The sequence below is a fragment of the Solea solea genome, chromosome 20 (assembly GCF_958295425.1).
Source record: "Solea solea chromosome 20, fSolSol10.1, whole genome shotgun sequence".
Lineage (NCBI taxonomy): Eukaryota > Metazoa > Chordata > Actinopteri > Pleuronectiformes > Soleidae > Solea > Solea solea.
Genome location: NC_081153.1, coordinates 13,395,202 through 13,416,954, shown reverse-complemented (window position 1 = coordinate 13,416,954; position 21,753 = coordinate 13,395,202). Strand labels below are relative to the sequence as shown.

The window sequence follows — 21,753 nt, the reverse complement described above, 5'->3', positions numbered from 1 at the left end:
TTTGAAAACATTTTGTGGGCACTTCTTTGTGTTTTTATCTGTCATACTCCAACTTTTTTGGCAGCCCTCTCACATCACTAGAGCAATGTTGCTGCAAATCTAAATCTAAACACCGCTACACTGTGAATCACAGAGAGTGGTGCGGAGCCGAAATCGCTTGACATTTGATATTAGAAGTTACACACTGCAAAGTTTTAAAGCTCAACTTCAACGGTGGATGAAATCATGACGTTATCTGCAATCACCCTTTGGTTATTTTCTCTGTCCTTGAAGCCGTTGTTTCATAAAGCCCTTGGGTGCCGTCGACAATGTTTACAAAGTGCGTATGTTGCTACATATGGCCTGGTTGCTCACACAGTGGTGCTCATGTCCCTCTTAATGCAGTAGTGATGTAGTTGTAATCAATATTTAAAGATTTACTTGAGCCACACGCTTCACTTTTGTAGCCTCCAAATGAAAAACTCGAATTGCACCCATTAAGAAGGTGAGTACGTTAATTTCAGGGGCATTACTTCCTCGCGGTATATTGAATGGAAGGACATGTTGGACTGAAATAAGTCTCCACGGCCATGGAGGGAAATGAAAATGTGAGTCTCCACGAGAATCCTCGCAATCAGCAACACAAAGCTGGCGGATTTATAATAGTTTGGAGAATAATTGACATGGAAGAGGGGGATTAAGAGGCAGAGAGGTTTTTCCAAAATAAGACAAAATGCTGCCAACATTTAGTCTGGCTGTGAACAGCAACAGCAATGTGGATGCTGTTGCTGTCAGTTATAATGCAATATGTTAACATCAGACCATGAAGTCATTTTTAATGAAATGTGTACAGTATCAGTCCAGCACAACAGAGTTAAGTCCAAATGAGATCGTTTTAACAGTCAGACAAAATGTAGCTTACTCATTACAGTGAAGCCCCAAAACAGATTTCCATCTGCCAGGTACAGTAAATGGCTCTAAAGGTGTCATATCTCAAACGGTGATGCAACGTCAGTTTCCACACAGGCTCTCAGACACAGATATTCTTCTGTCACAGTCTTTCCAGTGTTCCTGCAGTGCAGTGCACCTGTATATCCATTTACTCTTTCTTTTTTTTGGGGGGGATATTATATAAAACAAATGTAATGTGAAAGTGTTGGTAGTACTGGTGATCCCACTGTGAAACACACTGGCTCTGTCGCCTCCTGGTGCTCTTTACCTGTTGTTTGGGTTCATCTGTCTTTGTGCAGCACCTGGCTGAGAGAGACAGAGAGACAGAGAGAGACAGATTTTCAGCACCAACATTTTTCTTTTTTATTTAGATAGAGAGAAATGATGATTTGACAGCGCTGGGTCGTGTCCACTCAGCAGTGTGACATTTGTTTGTTTGTTTGTTCCAGATCGTGTCGCAGAGGAAACTGACCAAAGCCCTTCTCAAACAGGGAAACACGGCCGGAAAGTCGTCTATAACGGTAGGACAGTGTGTCTGAAGTCAGCCCCGCACAGCCCAACAGCAACACGCACACTTATGCAAATCACTCATGCACGACCTTCCCCTCTCTGAGTTAATTTGATGATGTTGAGTGTTCAATCTGTGCTGTTCCACATGTCTTATTTTCTCTTACCTCCTCCGCCTCCTCAACCTCTCCGTCTTTCTACCCCTCTGTAAAGGTGACAGCTGAAGAATTGTCTGGTAACGACGATTACGTTGAACTCTGTTTCAGCGCTCGTAAACTAGACGACAAGGTGTGTGCAAACGTGTGGGCGCCTTCAGAACATTCAAAACTGGATTTGTGTGTGTGTGTGATTGAAAGATAGGTTTCATTTAAACCTATCTTCACAACTTTAACCTTTTAAGGTTGGTTGGTTTTGGGATTAGGGTTAGAATTAGGTTAAGGGTTAAGGTTAGACATTTAGTTGTGATGGTTAAGGGTGGGGGATTAGGTAAGCGACTAGGTAATGCATTGTGTCTATTGCTGCTTTTCCACTACATGGTCCCGACTTGACTCACCTCGGCATGGCACGGCACGTTTTGTTTTTTTTGCTTTTCCATTAGCAATAGTACCTGGTACTTTTTTAATACCTGCTCTGTCGAGGTTCCAGGCGAGCTGAGACAATACCTTGCGCCAGACAAACTGAACAATGTCGAGCTGTAGATCAGTTAAAAAGACTTAAACTTAATTTCCAACATTTAGCAAAGGAAATGTCTTAAATCTCAATATTTAACAGAGGGGTCTGTTGTATTTAGTGACAGCAGTGCTGAAAGCCGGCGATCGTGAGCAGCGAGCCGCATCACAACCCCTGCCACTATATTTCAGTCCGGTGACTGTGTCAGACGCCGTCTGTGCTCCGGTCATGGAGGAAGTACTGAATTAATCTTTTTAATTAAATTCTAAGTACATCGAAAAAAAAAAAAAAACTGCTTTCTCGTCACTAGTTTGTGTGTGTCGCGTATAAAATGGTCACGGCAGTTTCATGCAGCCCTGCTGTGATGACCCCGCCCAATGAGGAGGTAATACACTGTAATGGAAAACCAACCAAGCCGTGCCATGTCGTACCGGGAACATGTAGTGGAAAAGCGGCATATGAGTGCCCTGAATAAGTATGATGTACAAGAATAAGTGTGTGTGTGTGTGAGAGAGAGAGAGAAAGAGAGCAAGAATACAAAGAATTAAAATCCTGCCGAGGTGGCCTCCCTCTCCCTCATCAACCCCACCACAACCTTTGCCCACCACACACACACACACATACAGGAAGCTAAATTAATTTTCAGCTTCCACGTGCACACACACACACACACACACACACATGACCATGGATGACTAATCTAAACAAGCTGTGCCTCAGGGAAAAGATGAAGGAGAGCAGTGGAGGGGCAGATAAATTGGAGAGGACAGGGACACAACAAGGAGCAAAGAGAGGAAAAAGTGGATACAATAATTAGTCTTTTAGTGTATAAACGATGTATGATGTTCAAAGTCAGCCGAGGCGTTGCCTTACCTGCGTGTTTTCCCTCTGAAGGATTTCTTCAGCAAGTCCGACCCTTTCCTTGAGATCTTTAGAGTGAATGACGACGGTACGGAGTCACTCGTGCACAGAACTGAGGTAATCACAAGCAAAACAACCATAAAAAGTGGTTATTCAGATCCGTGACTAACAATTACTGTGACATTTTCCAATCTGTGTGTCTGTGTGTAGACGGTCATGAACAATCTGAGCCCTGTTTGGAAATCCTTTAAAGTTTCCTTGAACACACTCTGCAGTGGTGACCATGACCGGGAGCTAAAGGTGAGTCGGAGTCAACATCATAATACTTTACACCTTTAACATAATACTTCATCATCGCTTAACTCCCGCCTGTGACACATGATGCATATTTAGCCGACCAAGGCCAGGCATCATTAGAAGGCCGGAGAGTTCTTTTTGTGGCGCATACAAATCACAAAGATTTGGAAAAACACACAAGCACTGGGTGCCACATTCATACAGGAAAACATAACCAAACAAAAACCTTCCGTGTTTTCATCTTTGAAGCGGTTGAGAATTGAGTTCAGTCTGCATGTGCTTCCTTCGCTGATGTCACTGTGTTATTTTAAGAGTCAGACGGGTGTGAAAGAGCTCAGTGGTCGTCCTAAACTCTCACCTTTTCTCGCCTGAATAGACACATGTGTGTGTGTGTGTGTGTGTGTGCCCATGCGCGTGCGTGTGCTTGTGCACATATGTGTGAAAGTGGCGGCTGCACACGAGCTGCGAACAGTTATTCTTACTATGAATAAACATGAGCTCGCTCATTAAATATTCAGCCACGTCTTAACTCTCCATGGCTTCTGACAGCAGGAGAAAGGGCTCACACACACACACACACACACACACCACATCAGCTATGGTTTCCAGGGCTACCTGTTTGAAGCATCAGAGCTATAGTGAGAAATGGCAGGGCAGAGATTTCTATTCAGACCAGTGCTTATTTCCACCTGGCTCTTAAATGACCAATGCATAAATGCATACACCCTCCTCTGTGGTGTCTGGCTGCCTCTCCCATTTGTGTTTATTCACCTCTCTAATTTTCTTTCCGCCCCTCTTTTGGTCTCTCTCTCTCTATCTCTCTCTCTCTCTCTCCTCATTTTTTCATTACGCTCTTGCGCAGCTACTAGAAAATGGGAGCAGGGCCGTAAAAGCGAGCGCTCATTCCCTCACTCGCTCATTACCTGAAAGATTGCTGTCAAAAACACAGACATGCACGCTATTCTCAAAGGATCTGACACTCGCACTTCAGGTGTGGAGACTTGGAAGCCTAAGTGGGGGAGAAGAAATAAGGGGATTACTGCCGGCCACGGTTCTTAGTCAAGTGTTATTGGATTGGTTCTGATTGCCAGTTGTTGAGGTGACCTCTGGTGAGAGGGTCACAACGTAACACAGCAAAATGATTCAGTAAATCTGTTTTACAGGTAGAAACAGGTTGTTTTTTTTTCTTTGTTCGTTAGTGTGTCCAGTTTTATTGAATAGTATCGATCGTACTGACTCTGAAGGACAGCGCAGATATTGGTGTCTTCTCCCCCGCGTCGGAACGACAGGCGCGCCGTTAAGATGTGCTTCCCCGTAGCCAGCTGACCCTCGCTTTTCACCAGTGATTGGGGCCATTTATCTTGTCTCTTGTCTCATTGGTCCTCTGAGAGAAACAAACTATTAGGCGTTTACACACATGCACACACATAAAGCTTAAGCCGCGTCTCTCTCAGCATCCTCAGATTAATATTTCACCGCTCCATTGCCCCCCACCAACACTGGCTTATCAATCATTCAGCATGGCATTTCCCTACAAGTCCATGTGTGTGTGTGTGTGTGTCAGTGAGGCAGCTGTGCTCTGACTGAAAGCACTGTGTGCTCATATGTGTGTGTGTGTGTGTGTCTCTTTGTGTCTGTTCCAGTGCACAGTTTGGGACTGGGACTCAAATGGGAAACACGATTTTATCGGGGAGTTTCAGACCACATTTAAAGAAACGAAGGCAGAGCAGGAGGGAAAGCAGGTAAGCACAGAAACACAAAGCCACACAGTTGTGAAACACACAGCACCCAGACTCCTAACCGCAGGTTTGTTTAGGCGGACGGTTGGATCTTTGCCTTTGCATTGATATTTAAAGTAGTTTGATCATCTACGCCACACGGTGTGATGCAGATCTCATAAATGAGTAACCGTTCAAATAGCGGACAACACAAATACAGACGTCTTCGCATGACAAGACTTAAGTAACATTATTCCTCCTGAAGATTTCAACAGATGTTGAGATCCTAGATATAAAGTGCATGTATTTAAGCGTCAAGGCAATGAACAGCCATCAACTACATCGACTACACCTCATCGACTGACTGTCTGTGTTTTCTCAACACTGTGCATTTATGAAATAAATGGGTGATTTTGTTTCATTTATATTCACACCCACCCACTGTCACACCACAAATATTGACTTAACGCGTGTGTGTGTGTGTGTGTGTGTGTGTGTTTGCCCAGATTCAGTGGGAGTGCATCAACCCCAAATACCAGACGAAGAAGAAGAATTACAGAAACTCTGGTGTTGTCATACTCAATCACTGTAAGGTGAAGTGATGCAGTATCAGTCGTAGATCTTTAATGTCTCGGCAGTGTACCGCTGTTTGTGTTGACGCTGTTCTGCCATTTATTTGTGGATTGATTATTCTATGTCTATTAGGTGATAATTTATGAGTCGGTGAAAGGGCACATAGATTTGTCCCACTGCTAAATAAGCTCCTCAATTTGCAAGATTGGTGTGATTAATAGTGATAAATTGTCCAAATCCTAAAATACCAAATTTTAAAATTCACACAAAGGGAAACACATTTGAATCAATGGAACCAGGAAAATTCTTGGCATTTCTACTTGATAAATGGTAATTAATCACTTTTCTGAACTGTTTATGAGTCACTTTCTGTATTGACTAAGCAGTTAGTTAAAACATATTAGTTTCAGCTGAGTTATATTTGTCACGACAGAAACAACCGGGCTATGGCCTTTTATATGGCCTCTTTATAACTAATGAATCTCCGTGACGCGGTCTAAATGTGAACGTTTCTTTGACAGATCATCAAAATGTATTCCTTCCTGGATTACATCATGGGAGGCTGTCAAATTCAATTCACAGTAAGTTTGGTGTCACATTATCTCAATATGCATCTGACATTCACAGCAGCATGTCATTGTCAGCCTGTGCTCACTATATGGCATGTGAGCATATACTGTATGTATCTGAATGTGTGTGTGTGTGTGTGTCTGTCCCAGGTGGCGATAGACTTCACAGCATCCAATGGGGACCCCAGAAACAGCTGCTCCCTCCATTACATCCACCCCTACCAGCCAAATGAGTACCTTAAAGCTCTCGTGGCTGTCGGGGAGATCTGTCAAGACTATGACAGGTAGACAACGCTCCATCAATCCCTCTAGGACCAAAGTCCTTTGATGAATTTCATCATAGATTGTTATTCTGTTTGCTTACGGTGTGTTTTTTTAAGTCTGTGTTAAAGTGTTTCATATACTCAAAGCGTTTCCCTTTTATCTGTCCTTTCCTGTCAACCTCCTCTCCATCTCTTTGTTGAATCGTGTGTCTTCCTGCAGTGATAAGATGTTCCCAGCATTTGGCTTTGGAGCTCTGATTCCACCTGACTTCAAGGTAGGACACTGGGGATGTGCTGAGGTGCAGCAGTGTGGGGAGTTTCTAGTTAAGATTTTATATTTATTTCAGTGGCAGAGATTGCTTTTCATCAGCATGACAGGGGAATGCAGCTGTTACCCCTTTAAATTCAACTGAACGCGTTGGTTTGCCGGGGTAGTGAAAGTCCCATGTGTTCTTTCATGAAGGTTTCGCACGATTTTGCTGTGAACTTCGATGAGGACAATCCCGAATGTGCCGGTAAGCTCCCGCACAGACACTGTCGACTCACAAACCAGCACACTCAAGCAGTCCTGCAGCATCACCGCTGCACATTTCTCATTACCCCCTCACAATCAGTCCCATATTCCCCCCTCTGTGTGTGCTCCCACCCTTTATTTCAGGCGCGCACACGCACACATCTGTACACACAAATGCAGCAGGGAGACTTGTCACTGTGCTGCAGGAAGTATTCCAGGTTCTAAGATAGAGAGGAGAAACAACACTAATCTGTATGTGTGAAATGGGCTTCTACGCTCTTGTCCTGACATTGCTGTGGACCTGCCGAGAAGCCGCGTGTCTGCTCTCTCATGTTTGTGTGGATTACAGGGAAAGCTTCTCGAGAAATGCCTTTTCACCTTCACATGTGCAGACTCTGATTTGCTTTAGCAGATACTTTTGCAAGCACAGGATCTCTGACTCGGTGAGGTCAGCACAGTGTAATGCGCAGACAAATTGACAAGAAGATGAATAAACAAGCAGCGAGTGAGCCGGTTATTGTGTGTCGCAGGGATCCAGGGTGTGGTGGAGGCCTACCAGAATTGCCTCCCCAAGATTCAGCTGTACGGGCCGACCAACATCGCCCCAATCATCCAGAAAGTGGCTTCGTCCGCCTCAGAGGAGATGCACACCAAAGAGGCCATGGTGAGAGAGGGAATGAGAAAAATAACAAAAAAGAATGTCTGGACTATTTTGCCTCTGCTGTTTTGGCTGTTGGTGTTTGCACTGGATCATGTAAAGACAGGAAAAAGTGAAGTAGCAGTGGGGAAAAAAAGACAAAACAATGAACAATGAATTTAAATGAAGGGGAACTGATATTAATTTAATTCCATCATAAGTTTTAGAGCACACATTTCTCTCTGCTTTAATGCCTCCCACTTCTTCCAGGCTCTCTGGTGGATTAGAATGAGTTTTATTTAAATTAGTTCCTGACAAGAAGTCACTTCCACAACATGAAATTCACTGAACATCTACTTGTCACTCCCCACGTACTCTCCTCATCCACCCACAAATGTCTGCCCTCCCCGTCTCCACCCTCCCCTGTCACCCACAGGAATATTTCATCCTGCTGATACTGACAGACGGCGTCATCACCGACATGGCTGACACACGGGAGGCCATCGTGCACGCCTCTCATCTGCCCATGTCCGTCATCATCGTCGGCGTCGGCAACGCAGACTTCACAGACATGCAGATCCTGGACGGAGACGACGGGATCTTGCGCTCGCCCAAGGGAGAGCCTGTTCTCCGCGACATCGTCCAGTTTGTCCCTTTCAAGGACTTCAAACACGTGGGTGGCAGTGGGAATAAAAGGTGGAGGGCGGGGCGGGGGGTCTTTAAATTCAAGAAGAAAAAAATCTGAGTGCTTTGATGTGACTAATTCTCAGAGGGAAGCCAGCAAAAATCAAGTCATGCAAATTGGGCAACTAATGCAGCAGAAAATGTTTTATATTACATACTTTTACACTAGACGCGGCTTTGTGTAGCTACTTCTTCACAGGCCGCATAACAATCGCTGATTACAGACTATGTGTCTTAGATGATACAGCTTTCTCAAGCTGATATTAAAGGGCATGTGATTTGTAAGGAGAGTCTACAACACATCAAAACACTTCTTTCACCTTTTTTACCTTTGCTATTCATTATGGAATGATTTTTGGGCGGTTGTGGATAAATAGAGGCCTAGCTGAGCGAGCTGAGCTGATACTATGCCACAGGAATAGCAATGAGCAAGACACCCGACACAAGAATCAAGCCGAACAATGCTGAACTGCAGATCGGTTAAAAAGACTTAACAATCCTAAAATTTGTGGGTTAATCTCCAACAATTACCGGGGAAATAGTCTAAAATCTCATCATTTAACAGAGGAGTCTGGTGTGTTTAGCGACAGCACTGCCGAAAGCCTGCGATCGCGACCCCTGTCGCTGTATTTCAGTCCAGTGACTGCGTCAGACGGAGTCTGTGCTCCGGTCATGCAGGAAGTGCTGAACAAATCTTTTAAAATTCAAAATTAACTGATTCTAATGATTCAGTTACACTAAAAAAAACAACTGCTTTACAAGTCACCAGTCACTGGTTTATGCGTAAAATGAAGTCACGGCAGTTTCGTGCAGCCGTGCCGGGATGGCTTGGCCCACATTGAGGAGGTATTGTAATGGAAAATCAACCAAACATAAGCATACAAGCATAAGAATACTAATAAACGTATCAATGCACGCTTTTTAAAGTGAGAAAAGGGAAATAATCAGTTATATGCCTTATAGAAATAATAAAAGAAGACCGCAACAGTCTCCATTGGTCCGGTCTAAACAAAAATGATTCAAGATAGTTTTACAAAGTGATTAGAAAACTGCTGCCATTCATCTGATTTCAAATTAATATTACAAAGTGTTGATTTTTTTAAAGGTTTTACTGCACTGCAGGCTCTATAAATGTGTCCCTGTGTGTGTTTGTTGGTTGGGGGGGTGCAAGGTATGTATGTGTTGAGAGTAAGTGTAAGTGTCGTGTTCAGGGTGTGACAAGTGTGAGTGAGTGGGTGTAATGTGTTTGGAGTTCACGTCAAAACACATCAGCTATCTACGCACCGCTCACACGCATGTGTGTGTGTGTGTCTCTGATGGCTTTAATTTTGCTCGGCTTTGACAAGGTCTGTTCTGCCGGGTCTGTTATGGTGAGTTTGGTCTCTGACGGATGGAGAACAGAGAAAGAGAGAGAGAGGGAGGGAGGGATGGAGAGAGAGAGAGGAGGGGGACACATACAGTATTCCCAAAAGTACACTGTTAAAGAGCGAGACAGGAAGAAGACGTGAAGAATGATTCTGGGGGACAGGGGAGAGGAAGAAGTGGAGGTAGGATGAAAACCCCGGTGGTGCTGCTGTTGTTGCTCGAGGGAGGTCAGCAGGAGACTGGAGCTAAAGACAAAAGGGAATGAGGGAGTGTGTGACAGAGGTGGAGAGGTGATTTTCTGCTCTGTCGTTTCTTTTCAGAAGGGATTAACAGGACGGAGCTGCTGTGTGACAGGCAGAGTGGGGCGGGGGGGTAGCAGGTAGATAGGAGTGGAGGAGAGGGAGCATGAGGGTGGGCGGAAATGAGAGGAGGGGGAGGAGGGTTGGGTGGGAAGGAGGGAGCGCTTTGATGATGCATTGTCTCGAGCAATTATGTGAGACAGAGTATGACAAACTCTGATTCGGGTGTGTGTGGTGAGGCAAGTGCAGCGATGTGTGTGTGTGTGTGTTCATGTTTGCCATTGGAAAAAGTTTTTTTCCCCCTCCATTTTCAGTCCTCAGTGTAACTAAAGGTGGTGGTGGGGGGGGGGGGGGTTGCTCTATATAATTTATCTTTAACTGTACCATTATAGCTGACTAGTTCAGTAATTAGTTTTTGTTTACTCGTTATGCCTCAGGTCTTTTGATGGAGAAACACATTGGGCTCAATTCCTTATAAAAAAAAGTGTCGTTTTCAGCTGAAATCATGATATCATTCCATAGCTTCTGAAGAATTTCATTGCGGCCATTTATTCTTTTTGACGTTAATTATAATTTTGTACTTAACCATGGATGTTTACACCATCGACCGTTTGGCAGGAGTATTTCCTGTAGGGAAATTAAAGCTAATCTTAAACTTTAACAGAGGAGGTTTGAACCCAAAAGCACAACACAGGAGTAAATATACAGCTGTCTAATTTGTGAGAACAAAGCTGCAGGTGGGGAGGAGATCGGTGAAGCCTGGTGAGGTGATTGCCTTTCAGGACAGGAGAGTTAATAAACCAGTCAACATGCTGAAATGTAAGGTTACTAACGTGTAACTCGGAAAACTTGTGACATCTTTACAAAACCTGTAACAGTAAAACTAGAGTCAGTTTTTCGTAATTATAAAACATAAAGCAAATAGAAACAAACAACTTCGCTGTTGCAAAGAGTGCCTTTGTGCTACAGCCAAACAATGAATCAATTTAAATTTGAAATTTGAAACAATGCAATTAGCGAATTATCAAGGCTCTTATTCAGGATAAACCCCATGTAGCACATCTGAGTCAGTGTTTCTATTTTACTGTCATTATCCTAAAATCCTCTTACGCTTTGGAAGCAATATAAATCTTTAATATTTGATAGTATGTCATGTGGTATATCTATATCTATATCTATACTGTGAAAATCACAAGTAGTTATTTTTCCCTAATTGTCCGATCCCGACTCTGTGCATAGTTTTTTCTCCAAAGAAAATGGCTGGACGATGCCTTTGTTTTCTGTGACATTTTTGTAGATAGAGTATGTAGTTATGAAACAAAGGGAGTTTAAGACAAAAAAGGTATACCACAAGGGATGTTTTTGAGGATAGGCTTGTCTGATCACATCAGTTTCACTGGTCTAAACCTTTGACATCGTCAGACTCAGTAAATTCTGACATCCAAGAATCGCGCATGGCCAGTGATGTGTGAGTATTTGTGACCTCTCTCCATCTTTTCTGTCTGTATCGCTTTTTTTTCCAGGCCTCCCCAGCTGCACTGGCTAAGAGTGTTTTGGCAGAAGTCCCGAACCAGGTGGTGGACTATTACAACGCTAAAGGCATCAAACCCAAGTGCATGTCAGACTACGAGTCCACGAGAACGTTCAGCCCCTGACAATGGACAACATGCGTACACACACAAAATACATATATACAGTGTACTGTATATCATATATATATTTATATATATATATATATACACATTTATTTACTGTATAATACATATACACATGCAAAAGCACAAGTACACATACACACATAGTCATGTACCCTCAGCTGTCTTATACAGTAGTCTAGCTCAGAGAAATAGCTCGTTCTGGTGAAGCAGTTTGAACTACTCCATTGCATGAGTGATCCTGGCATCACCTTGGAAATTATTACTATTATCTACTGTATATTCAAAAGATATTTGTAGGAATAAGAGCAGTCTTCTGAGCCAGCATGCAGACTCAAACCATAGCCCACCCAAAGAAATGACACTCTTACCTTATTCAGATAACTAGCAAGTATAGGACAAAGATCTGTGAGTAGACAACCCCAAATATGTGACTGCATAGTGTGAAATGCTTAGTATTAGCATTGCAAATCTTATTATGGAATGGAGGCACCCCTGTTAGTGTACTGCATAAATGCATGCATAATTCTGCATCTGCTATTATCCAGTCTGTGGTACCAGCTTGCTAGTTATGAAATAAAGTATCCCTGTCATTCAAGAGACATTCAAGGGTGTCTCGGGTGTTTTGGGGTCTTTTCTACAGGTTTGTTCGACATTTTGCTAAATGGAAATAAACGACATAAAATATTGTAATAATTTCTTATTAACCTTCTTACATTGTATAGAGTTTTGGGGAGGGTAGACAAGCATGTGTGGTAGACATTCATCTGTGAGCAAAAACTATTTCTGTAATCTGCATGTTGATTATAATAAAGACACTGATTTTCTCATGTGTGGTGGGATCTAATTTGTGTGAAGGCGTGTGTGTGTGTGTCAATAATAAATTTCCACCCACTCTCCCATATGTGTGAATGTCTGCTTAAAGACACCTCCATCTCTCTAACAAACATTAAAATGCAAGAATAAATGATTTAATTAATCTTGGTACGTTTAATTAGGTCATGAAAAGTTGGGCTGTCCAGAGAGTGCACTCCATACTTGCCTCTGTCTCTCACCGTCAGATCAGTATTCAGCACATGAACCTCCTAGTTTTCCCAATCTTTTTCTAAAAGAGACTGAAGATCGGTTTCAGAGAGGCGGAGAAAACCTCTAAAAATGCCTCTCTTCTTCTCTTCTGTTCTTAATAATAATGAAAATTACAATATTAATACAAATGTTATTATTAAGGAGACCATATGCCTGCATGAATGGGATTTGTTTTACTTGGTAATGGCTTAATAAAAATACTATAATCTATCCGTAACTGGGTTAAATGTAGAGCTCCAACTAACTTCATTATGTCCGTAATGGATTAAGTTGTAGATTACTTTCTCGATTGATCGAGTACTTGTTTGGTCCATAAATTGTCAGAAGAAGTTGATTGGTGTTTCCCAAACCTCAACATGATAAATGATGTTCTTAAATGTTATGTTAACCAACATTAATCCGTTTTAATGATTTCGTTGTAAGAAATGGAGCAAAGAAACCAGAAAATATTAACATTCAGCTGAAAAATCTGAAAGCTTGTTTTAGATATATAAACACTCAAACTGATTAATCGATTATCAAAATTGTTGACAATTTATTTAGTAATCGATTAATAATATATAATGTATTGCTTTATATTATTTTTTTAAGTAAGTAAGTAATTTAGTGTTGTCAGACAAGTAAATAAACTGAAGAGACCCGGAAAGAAGATTTAAATATGAACATCTGTTGGTGATGAAGCATCAGAGCCACAGATAAATGGACCCGAAGTTGATTAGTTTTTTCATAATTGTGTTCACGTTTCAAATTAACTTTGACTCTGCGTGTTTGTTGGGTAATTTATGTGAAGTCTGCACTATGATTAATATCAATAAGATGAGTTATGTTTATTCAAAAGTTAAAAAAAATATTGGCGATGTGCGGAACCTTTGGCGTGTACCTCTACGCTGCGGAACTATTTTGGTCATGTACAGGAAGTAGCCAGGGTGACATTTACTGTAAACGAAGGCATGGCTGTGCTGAAGTTGTGAGATCTAATGTCCTTCTAGTTCATGTGGAGCCGTTATATTTATGTTTAAGTGTGTACATTGAAGGGCAAAATGGCGGCGTGGAGCGTTCGGTGTCTACTTCAGCGGGGAACTCGTCTCGTTTCTCTCCGAGGAGCAGCAGCTGAAAGGTAGCTAATGTTAACTGGCTGGTCACGATAATGTAAATTCAATGAGTTACAGCTTTTACAATGTAACGGAACAGCAGTGGTTAGTTTTGTAGCCAATGTTTGTATGGTGTCTTAAGTTAACTTGTTCCCACGTCTTTGAGTTGACAACCGACATAGTTTACCATTTTTATTAGATTAGGTGAGATAGACTTAATTGACCCCACACTGGGGGCATTGATACAAACGGTCAGCGGTAGACAAATGAGCAGAGATGGGAATCACAGGGTACTTCACGATACGCGATACATGTTCCACGATACCAATAATATCACGATACTATTCTGTGATAATCAATATATTGCAAGACAATCATATAGCGAAACATCACGATATCTGTAACAAAAACTTCCTCTTCCATTGATATTTGCCCTGGCGTATATATATATATATCTATATATACACACACACACACACATATATATATATATATATATATATATATATATATATATATATATATATATATATATATATATATATACATATATACATATATATATATATATATATATATACCCACTACTACAAATGAGTACTACAATATAGAATAAAAAATACATGGAGATGAAGATATGATCTCCTTAGTAATATATTTACATTCTACACAATGTACACCTTGCATTGGGGATTGTACATGAAAATGTGCAGTGACTGAGGATTGTTGCACAGATTTAAACTTAAACAGACGGGATGTATAAACACACTTAATTGATGATCTGTGTCGTTAACTGGTGAATATTGTAAAGCAGTGGTTCTCAAACTAAGTACCACCTGAGAAAATAATGAGCTCTTGAAGTAACACCATTATCGTTATTAATGTTAAAATAAAGTGGTGTAAATAGGCAGAGCGAAGTCAGCTACTGACTTTTCACGGGAGGCAGATTTATTCCCAATAAGATAATTTGCTCGCTCATCATCGCCCATCATCCTCCTCTTCCTCACATATACTTCACACACTGGTATAGTTAGATTAGATTAAGGTGGAGCAAGAGATAAAGTGGCGCTAACTAATATGTTTCATTTTCTACAGTCCGATCGAAATTCCTCATCTCCACTCCAATCACATATCCTGTTATATACAGTAGAACAATATTTCCATCTTCAAACATAAGAGACCTTTACATGATTAAAGGTCACCTATGTTAACTCTGTTTTTGACTCGTCATGACATTTCTTATTATATTATTATTATTGAGTGATGGTTCTCTGAATATCAAGCAATATTTTATTATTTATTACCTACCTATTCCACTGACTATTTATAAAATACAAAGCCAGCCTATTAACATCCTTTAAAGTAACTAACTACATATCTATGTATACTAGTATTTGGCAGTCTATTATTGATTGGATTCAGTGGTATGTATGATATTTTGATGGAAACGATTGTCCTACTTCAGTGTCTCCACCTGATTCCCTGTTTTTGTTCTTTGTCTCTCACACAGTCCCCTCCAGCTGGTGGGTTGTATTCGGACAGTTAAGACCACAACATGGTTTGAGGAACACCTGACAGAAGACAATCAGGAGTACATGAGAAAGACTATGGCAGAGGAATACAGAAAACAGACTGCTGAAAAGCTTAACCCTCTTAAAGATGAACCCTGGCCACGGCAGGAGTGGGCAGAGGGTAAGCATGACTCTTCCTTGATAGATACTGTATGTATAATATGAGATCATTAAACTTGCTGTTCATTTGCGCTTTTTGTGTCTTTTCATCTGTTTTTCTTCCCAGGGAGTCGAAGAGTTGGCTTAGTGGCTGTAAAGTTGGGGATGGCTCCCATCTGGACGAAAACAGGAGAAAGACACGTAGTAACAATGCTGCAGGTGACGCATACACTTGCACACATCGGTCAATTGTTTTGTTTGCTTGTTTTGTGTGTGTAAACATCGCGTCGTCATCGTAAATGGTGGGTGTTTTGATTGTCCTCCATAATGAAATAACCAGCAGGTCAGGATAAGCAGTCAATTAAATCCGATTGCGCCGTGGAGTGCAGAGGAAGAACAGCAAATATTGAACACCTTTCTAACTGACCTGCTGGCTTTGCTCGGGTCGTACACTTGAAACGATGCGTCAACAAGCTGCAACAGTGTGAAAACGCATATTTGATAACAGGTTTATTCAGGTCACGTTTCCATCTCATTTACTTGTCTGTCAGTGAAGTAATTGAGAAGCAAACAGTGGGTGTACGTGCTCTCTAGCTTTATTAATAATGGCATATTGAATAACAACAAACTTCTATTCCAATTTCGGTGAAATGTCAAACTTTTTTATGCTATTAACATTTGTTTTGGGGCGATACAGAATCTCATCACAATACAGTGATTAAGTATAGACCAGCTGTGTATTACAGGTGGAAATGTTGTTTTGTTATATTCGTTGTGGGATGCAAATTGCTATTGTATTGCTATTGTATACCCTTTAATACCGGGCAGGGGGGGGGGCATTTCACTGTTGCACCACACATGCTAAGGACTTAACTGAAGATGTAAATGTGGTAGTAACTGCAGCAATGAGCATTTTACTCCACCACGTTAGCAGAAAACACACTATAAAGCATCAAGAACGTATGTAGTTACATTAACTGACACAACCCCGGCGCTCCCTCTCTCTTGCTCAGCCAAAAAAAATATTATTTTTATCCCTTTTTTTTCAGAAGATGAAAACTGAAAACACACGGTTCAATAATGTACTGTCCTCACACCATCTTTCTGAAACTTTTTTTCCAGGTGCAAGACTGCCATGTGATAAAGCACTTGTCGAAAGAGGAACATGATGGAAACACGGCTGCTCTTGTTGTAGGAGGGAAAAACGTGTCACCATTCCATGTAAGAAAATGTTATCAATAAGATAAAAAAAAAAAAACGTGTTAACTTTTATTAATCTCAGCTTGTCTCTTGCAAAGATATAGTTACATTTCCTTTAAATTAAATGTGGTATTTATTTGTCACCATGAGTTCCCTTTGGCTTCACAGGGCCTCATTCTCCTTGCTAACCGTCCTGGCTTTGACTTCACTGTTTTACTTTAATCACTCACTCACACTACTTTGTTCACTCTCATTTCATTGAGTCAATTTTCATAAAACTGAATAACATATAAAAGCATTTAGCAGCTAAATAGATTTATAGTTCGCTCAGGAAAAGGAGAAAATAATTGTTAATAGATTAATTGTAAAATGATTAGTAAAAAAGGTGATGATCATTGCAATGATGATCAATGTTGTATGATATACATGTATATTATACAACATTAATCACTTCTGACCCTCCAGAAGGTGAATCTTAAAGTTTAGAAAACATGGTTTGACGTAGAAAAGAGTAATTTACTGTTGTCTCTAAATATTCATTGCAAAAATGTGTGTTGAATTTTTGACGAGAAATTGTAATATGTGAAAAGTTGCAAGTTTTTTCATGCCAGGATCAGTTCAGAGCAGAGCTTCCACATCTTGTTCACTTGTGCTACTTTGCACAAGGGAACAACACATTATTGTGTCCTACACATAGCTGTTTAACAATCTCATTCAAACACTACTTAATTATTCTCGTCACACTTAACACATTTCTTGTCATCATTTTGTAAAAAATTTGAATTTTGTCATTTCCTTGTCACTCAGCTCATATCAGGTTTCTCAATATGCTAATACAGATCTATAATTCAGGAAATTATACTCACCAGTGACGACTTTTCATCTGAGGCGTCTAAATGGGATGAAAAAGATTTCATTGCTGCGTTTTTCCACAATACAGAGCTCACTTCATTTTAACGTTGTCTGCCGTGCTCTTAATAATATCATTCAGATGCTTATCAGAGCCATTACAATGAAAGCTGAGGTGACGGTGAATACACCCCATTTTTTTCTGATCTCTCTGAATCTGTACTGGCTCCTCCAAAAATAGTGTAGACTAGGGCAGGGTATCGCTATTGATTTCCTAAATCGTTTCAGTTCTGATTCACAAGGTCGTGATTTGATGCAATGTTGAATTATCTATTTTACTTTAAGTTTTAGTTTTGCTTGGTTATAAAAGAGATTTTCACAGAACTACTGCTGCAACTTGTATAAAATATAGCTATAAATATTAATGTTAACAAAGAAATTTACCCCAATATAGTTATATTAATGCACTTTTTATGTAATATGAATACAGAGTTCAAAATATCCAACCTAGAAGTGCAACAGACAGTTTGACGGGATTAAGAAATTGTCCAGCAGAGGGGGCTGTGAGAGCAGTTTGGCCTGCTTCTATGCCCTCTTTGCTCATCAGAACAAGGCATAAAGTGATGTTGTGTTGTTTTTTGGTGACAACGGAGGACACAAACAAACTAAACCGTCCTCCCAAGCAAAACAATAATGACACCAGAGCTTCTGAAAAGTGGTCACACGAGACTGTCACTGTCACATGAGACTTGACTGCAATAGTCTCCCAAGGTTTGTGCAGAGGTTACAGGAAATCGCATACATTAAAAGGTTGATTTAAGGATTTTAGATGGCTTTAAAGAAGCCCTGTCTTTAAAAAGAAGGAAAAAAAAGTTAAAGTTAATACTACAGGTAAGTATGAGGAGACATGTAGTCTTTAAATGTCACATCTCTTTAAGATTAAAAGCAAAAGAACGAGAATGGATAAAGCAAGGGGCAAGTTATTCATCGAGTCTTCATAGATGCTTTCAGAGTCAAGGTTTCACTTCAGCTGTGAAGCTGTTTTGAATCTTTCAGTGATTTCACCCCTCAGTCAGAGTTTGTCAGAGTGAGACGCTTTGTCAGGCTGATTCTGAGTCAACAGTTGGGGGGAGAGAGAGAGAGACTCAGAATGACTGGTGGGGCTGAGATGAGAGCGAGCCGTGTGAAAGCAAATGTCAGGCACTCACTGCCAAGTGTGCGTGCATATTCCTCTGAGTGTAGTTGGCTCCTATACAGGCATGACTGTCCAAGAGTTGATCTTAAAATGCCAAAGTCCAGCTCCTGCTCAATGCTTGTACTACTTTTTCCACTTATTTTCCTTGTTTCTTAGCATGAAACGCTCTCCTTTTCTTTCCATCTTTTTTTGACTGGCAGAGGTCTGAAGAGCAAATGGAAATGTTCAGGAATGCAGGAGTGCCACCAAAGCAGAAGGTCACCATCTTTAACGTCACAGACAACGCCATTATCAAACCAGGTATACACCTATATGTTACCATCCTTTTTGTTTTACCCAAAATAATCTAACTTCTTAGTATGGAAGTTCCTCTTGTTACAAAAATAATGGTGTTTGTTTTGTGTTCAGGCACTCCTCTATATGCAGCACATTTCCGTCCAGGCCAGTTCGTGGATATCTCAGCCAAATCGTAAGTACTGTGCTGCCATTAATCTGTTCTTTGTGTCCTTTTTCTGCTTCAGCCTCAGATTTTGAAGAAAGATAGTTTTCTATCATATAATCAACATAGTGCAAAGTAACCTGAAAGTATGTCCGTGGATTTACCTTGTGTTTATGTGCAGCATTGGTAAAGGGTTCCAAGGCGTGATGAAGCGATGGGGGTTCAAGGGTCAGCCAGCCACCCACGGCCAGACCAAAACTCACCGTAGACCAGGAGCTTCTGGACCTGGAGGGGTACGACACACACACAAACAACATACGATCAATGGCTTCTTCTCTGTGAATGATGTGCACCTTCAGATCTTCTGCTGCTGTAGCCCATCTGTTCTAGGGTTTGAAATGTTGTGTTGTTATTTGAATCACTATTGCCTTTCTTATCATTTGGGCCTGACCTCTGGCATCAACAAGGCATTTTTGCCCAGACAACCGCTGCTCAACTGGATGTTTTCTCTCCGTCACACCATTCTCTGTAAATCCTAGAGATGGTTGTGTGTAAAAAAAAAACAATCCCAGCAGATCAGCAGTTTTCTGAACCTTTCTTTCCCCCATTCTGATGCTTGGTTTAAAGTTCAGCAAGCATTGTCCATGTCTAGGTAGCATGTCTTGGTAGCCCATGGCCAAGAGGAAAAGGTATTGGGCTTGTAACAGGAAGGTCACTGGTTCAGCCCTGGGATGGGATGCCCCTAAGCAAGGCACCCAATGCCCCATTGCTCTCCACGCTTGTGTGTGTGTGTTCACTACTGGTGTGTAATAACGATGGGTTAAGAGGTCAAATCCACGATCACGAATTGAGGTGCATGCAAAAATTACCAATCCTAAATTCTTCTAAATGATTCGCTGCTGCCACGTGATTGGCTGATTAGATAGAGTTAACAAGAGGGGAAACATGGGGTATCTTTGAGAAGTGGACGGTGACTGTGAAGTGCTCCGCCAACAGTTGACAGATGTGTGTTCTTCATCCACATCCAGGATCCAGCCAAAGTTTTCAAAGGGAAGAAGATGCCAGGCAAAATGGGGAACGTCTACGTCACAGCTTTCGGTTTGAAGGTACACACGTGTGAGAATACATGCACAGGAGTTATGGTTTTCAACTTCTTTGTCCTTCACTGTAATTTAAGTCAATATTGTCTCATCTCCTCAGATATGGAGGGTCAATACCAAGTACAACGTGCTGTATGTGAACGGATCTGTCCCCGGCCACAAGAACTGCTTACTGAAGGTAAAAAATATTCATATATATAAGCACACTGTCTGAAACGTGAAATCAAAGATTGACCCCTCCAGAAAGCCCCGTGTTCTGAGATAAACCGGTGACCTTGTACCTGTAAAATGCAGTCACACCTGCAAGACAGTGTGATCTGTCTTCAGGGACACGGTGCTGGGTCAGCAGTATGTGTGTGTGTTTCTGTGCTGGAATGAGTGTGTGTGTGTGTGTTAATGATGTTAGTAATTTCCACAGCATCCATCTCCATCCTCTGCATGCGGTGCTCTCTTTGTGCGTGTGTGTGTCCTTTTATTTGTTTTGCAGACAAGCATTAATGAATACAAATGTGCATTGCGTTTCACCTAGCTCAGCTGTGTTTAACACACACACACACACACGAATGCATATGAGGACACTGTACATTATATTACCCTAAAGGGCACAGATGCAGGTTTTTACAATTTTTAAAAAATGGTTTGTGTTTATTATTCCCGCAAGGCCTTATATCTTTTATGCAAATGAGGGATAGCTTTTTCTTTTTTTTTTGTTGAATAAAAATGTGACCGCGTCTGCAACTAAACAGTTTTCATTATTAATTCATGTGCTCATAATTGTATTGATTGTTTCGGTGCTAATTGGATTACTTAGTGAGGCTCATGGACTCCTAGGGTGTGTAGAAGTGAGGGTGGGGCGGGAAGGGATTAGAGAAGGGTAATGTAGTTTGGGTGGTGACATGAAACAAACATTTGTCTCATAGCCCCCTTTTTTTTTTTTTTAAACAGAATTTAACTTGTTTTACTGGTTCAGTATTGATATTGATTCTGTAAGAGATACAATCCTTTTAGATTTTGTCCTGATTGATTTACTATAGTAACAGTAGAATAACAATCGGAAAGCAAATGGTGAGTCTTTTGATCCTTTTTGGTCCATCCTGCTCTGTAGCAGTAGTAGTTTTTCACCTCCCAAAAACAGAGGGCTGGACATAAGGAGTTTTTTTGACCACATCAGAAATGGAAGTGTGTTTATTGCGTTGTGTGTAAGGCTTTGAATGGCACTCCTAAATCCCTTGTGCTCCTGACGCTTTTGTCGAAACCAAAAGGGAATGTAAACCTGTTTGATAATACATTTTCTGTGGTGTCCTGGTTTTAGCGTATCCTCTTAATTGTGGCGTGTCTTTGTGTGTGTTTCAGGTCAGAGACACTATTCTGCCAACCAGAAGCTCCACACTGATCAACCCTCCTTTCCCAACCTACTTTACTGAAGAGGAAGGTGACCTTGATGAAGACCTGTACGACGGCAACTTGTTCGCTCACACAGAGCCGTCATTAACACTGACCTGACCACACACACACACGAAAAATGTCACACCAAAATCTGTTAAGTCTGTCTGAATCTTGTAGTAAAGAATAATTCTGTTAA

The 21,753-nt window shown here is 41.2% G+C and overlaps 2 protein-coding genes and 1 long non-coding RNA gene across 3 annotated transcripts in view; 2 read left to right on the top strand and 1 right to left on the bottom strand.

Annotated features, from left to right (window-relative positions):
* cpne4b (copine IVb) overlaps positions 1-11,924 on the top strand; it is a 20,567-nt gene extending 8,643 nt beyond the window's left edge. The window contains exons 4-16 of the mRNA XM_058619106.1: positions 1,380-1,451; positions 1,651-1,725; positions 3,001-3,084; positions 3,178-3,267; positions 4,908-5,006; positions 5,489-5,575; positions 6,077-6,136; positions 6,275-6,408; positions 6,608-6,662; positions 6,851-6,902; positions 7,432-7,565; positions 7,975-8,211; positions 11,410-11,924. Of these exons, the coding sequence (XP_058475089.1) occupies positions 1,380-1,451; positions 1,651-1,725; positions 3,001-3,084; positions 3,178-3,267; positions 4,908-5,006; positions 5,489-5,575; positions 6,077-6,136; positions 6,275-6,408; positions 6,608-6,662; positions 6,851-6,902; positions 7,432-7,565; positions 7,975-8,211; positions 11,410-11,541 (1,311 nt within the window). The 3' untranslated portion in view covers positions 11,542-11,924. The remainder of the gene's footprint in view (positions 1-1,379; positions 1,452-1,650; positions 1,726-3,000; positions 3,085-3,177; positions 3,268-4,907; positions 5,007-5,488; positions 5,576-6,076; positions 6,137-6,274; positions 6,409-6,607; positions 6,663-6,850; positions 6,903-7,431; positions 7,566-7,974; positions 8,212-11,409) is intronic.
* LOC131447368 (uncharacterized) overlaps positions 1-19,360 on the bottom strand; it is a 21,065-nt gene extending 1,705 nt beyond the window's left edge. The window contains exons 1-3 of the long non-coding RNA XR_009234030.1: positions 19,236-19,360; positions 2,980-3,079; positions 1,199-1,236 (exon numbers count right to left, since the gene is read on the bottom strand). This is a non-coding gene — a long non-coding RNA (uncharacterized LOC131447368). The remainder of the gene's footprint in view (positions 1-1,198; positions 1,237-2,979; positions 3,080-19,235) is intronic.
* On the top strand, positions 13,533-21,753 carry mrpl3 (mitochondrial ribosomal protein L3). The gene is made up of 10 exons (XM_058619108.1): positions 13,533-13,744; positions 15,229-15,410; positions 15,516-15,607; positions 16,511-16,609; positions 18,833-18,932; positions 19,041-19,101; positions 19,253-19,364; positions 20,100-20,177; positions 20,272-20,349; positions 21,525-21,753. The coding sequence occupies exons 1-10, from the start codon at positions 13,668-13,670 to the stop codon at positions 21,672-21,674; spliced, it is 1,029 nt and encodes a 342-aa protein (XP_058475091.1). The 5' UTR covers positions 13,533-13,667; the 3' UTR covers positions 21,675-21,753.

Coding starts and splice junctions, on each gene's coding strand:
- mrpl3 (XM_058619108.1), top strand. CDS start 13,668: ATGGCGGCGTGGAGCGTTCGGTGTCTACTTCAGCGGGGAACTCGTCTC. Junction 13,745..15,228: donor CGAGGAGCAGCAGCTGAAAG/GTAGCTAATGTT, acceptor TCTCTCACACAG/TCCCCTCCAGCTGGTGGGTT. Junction 19,102..19,252: donor GTGGATATCTCAGCCAAATC/GTAAGTACTGTG, acceptor GTTTATGTGCAG/CATTGGTAAAGGGTTCCAAG.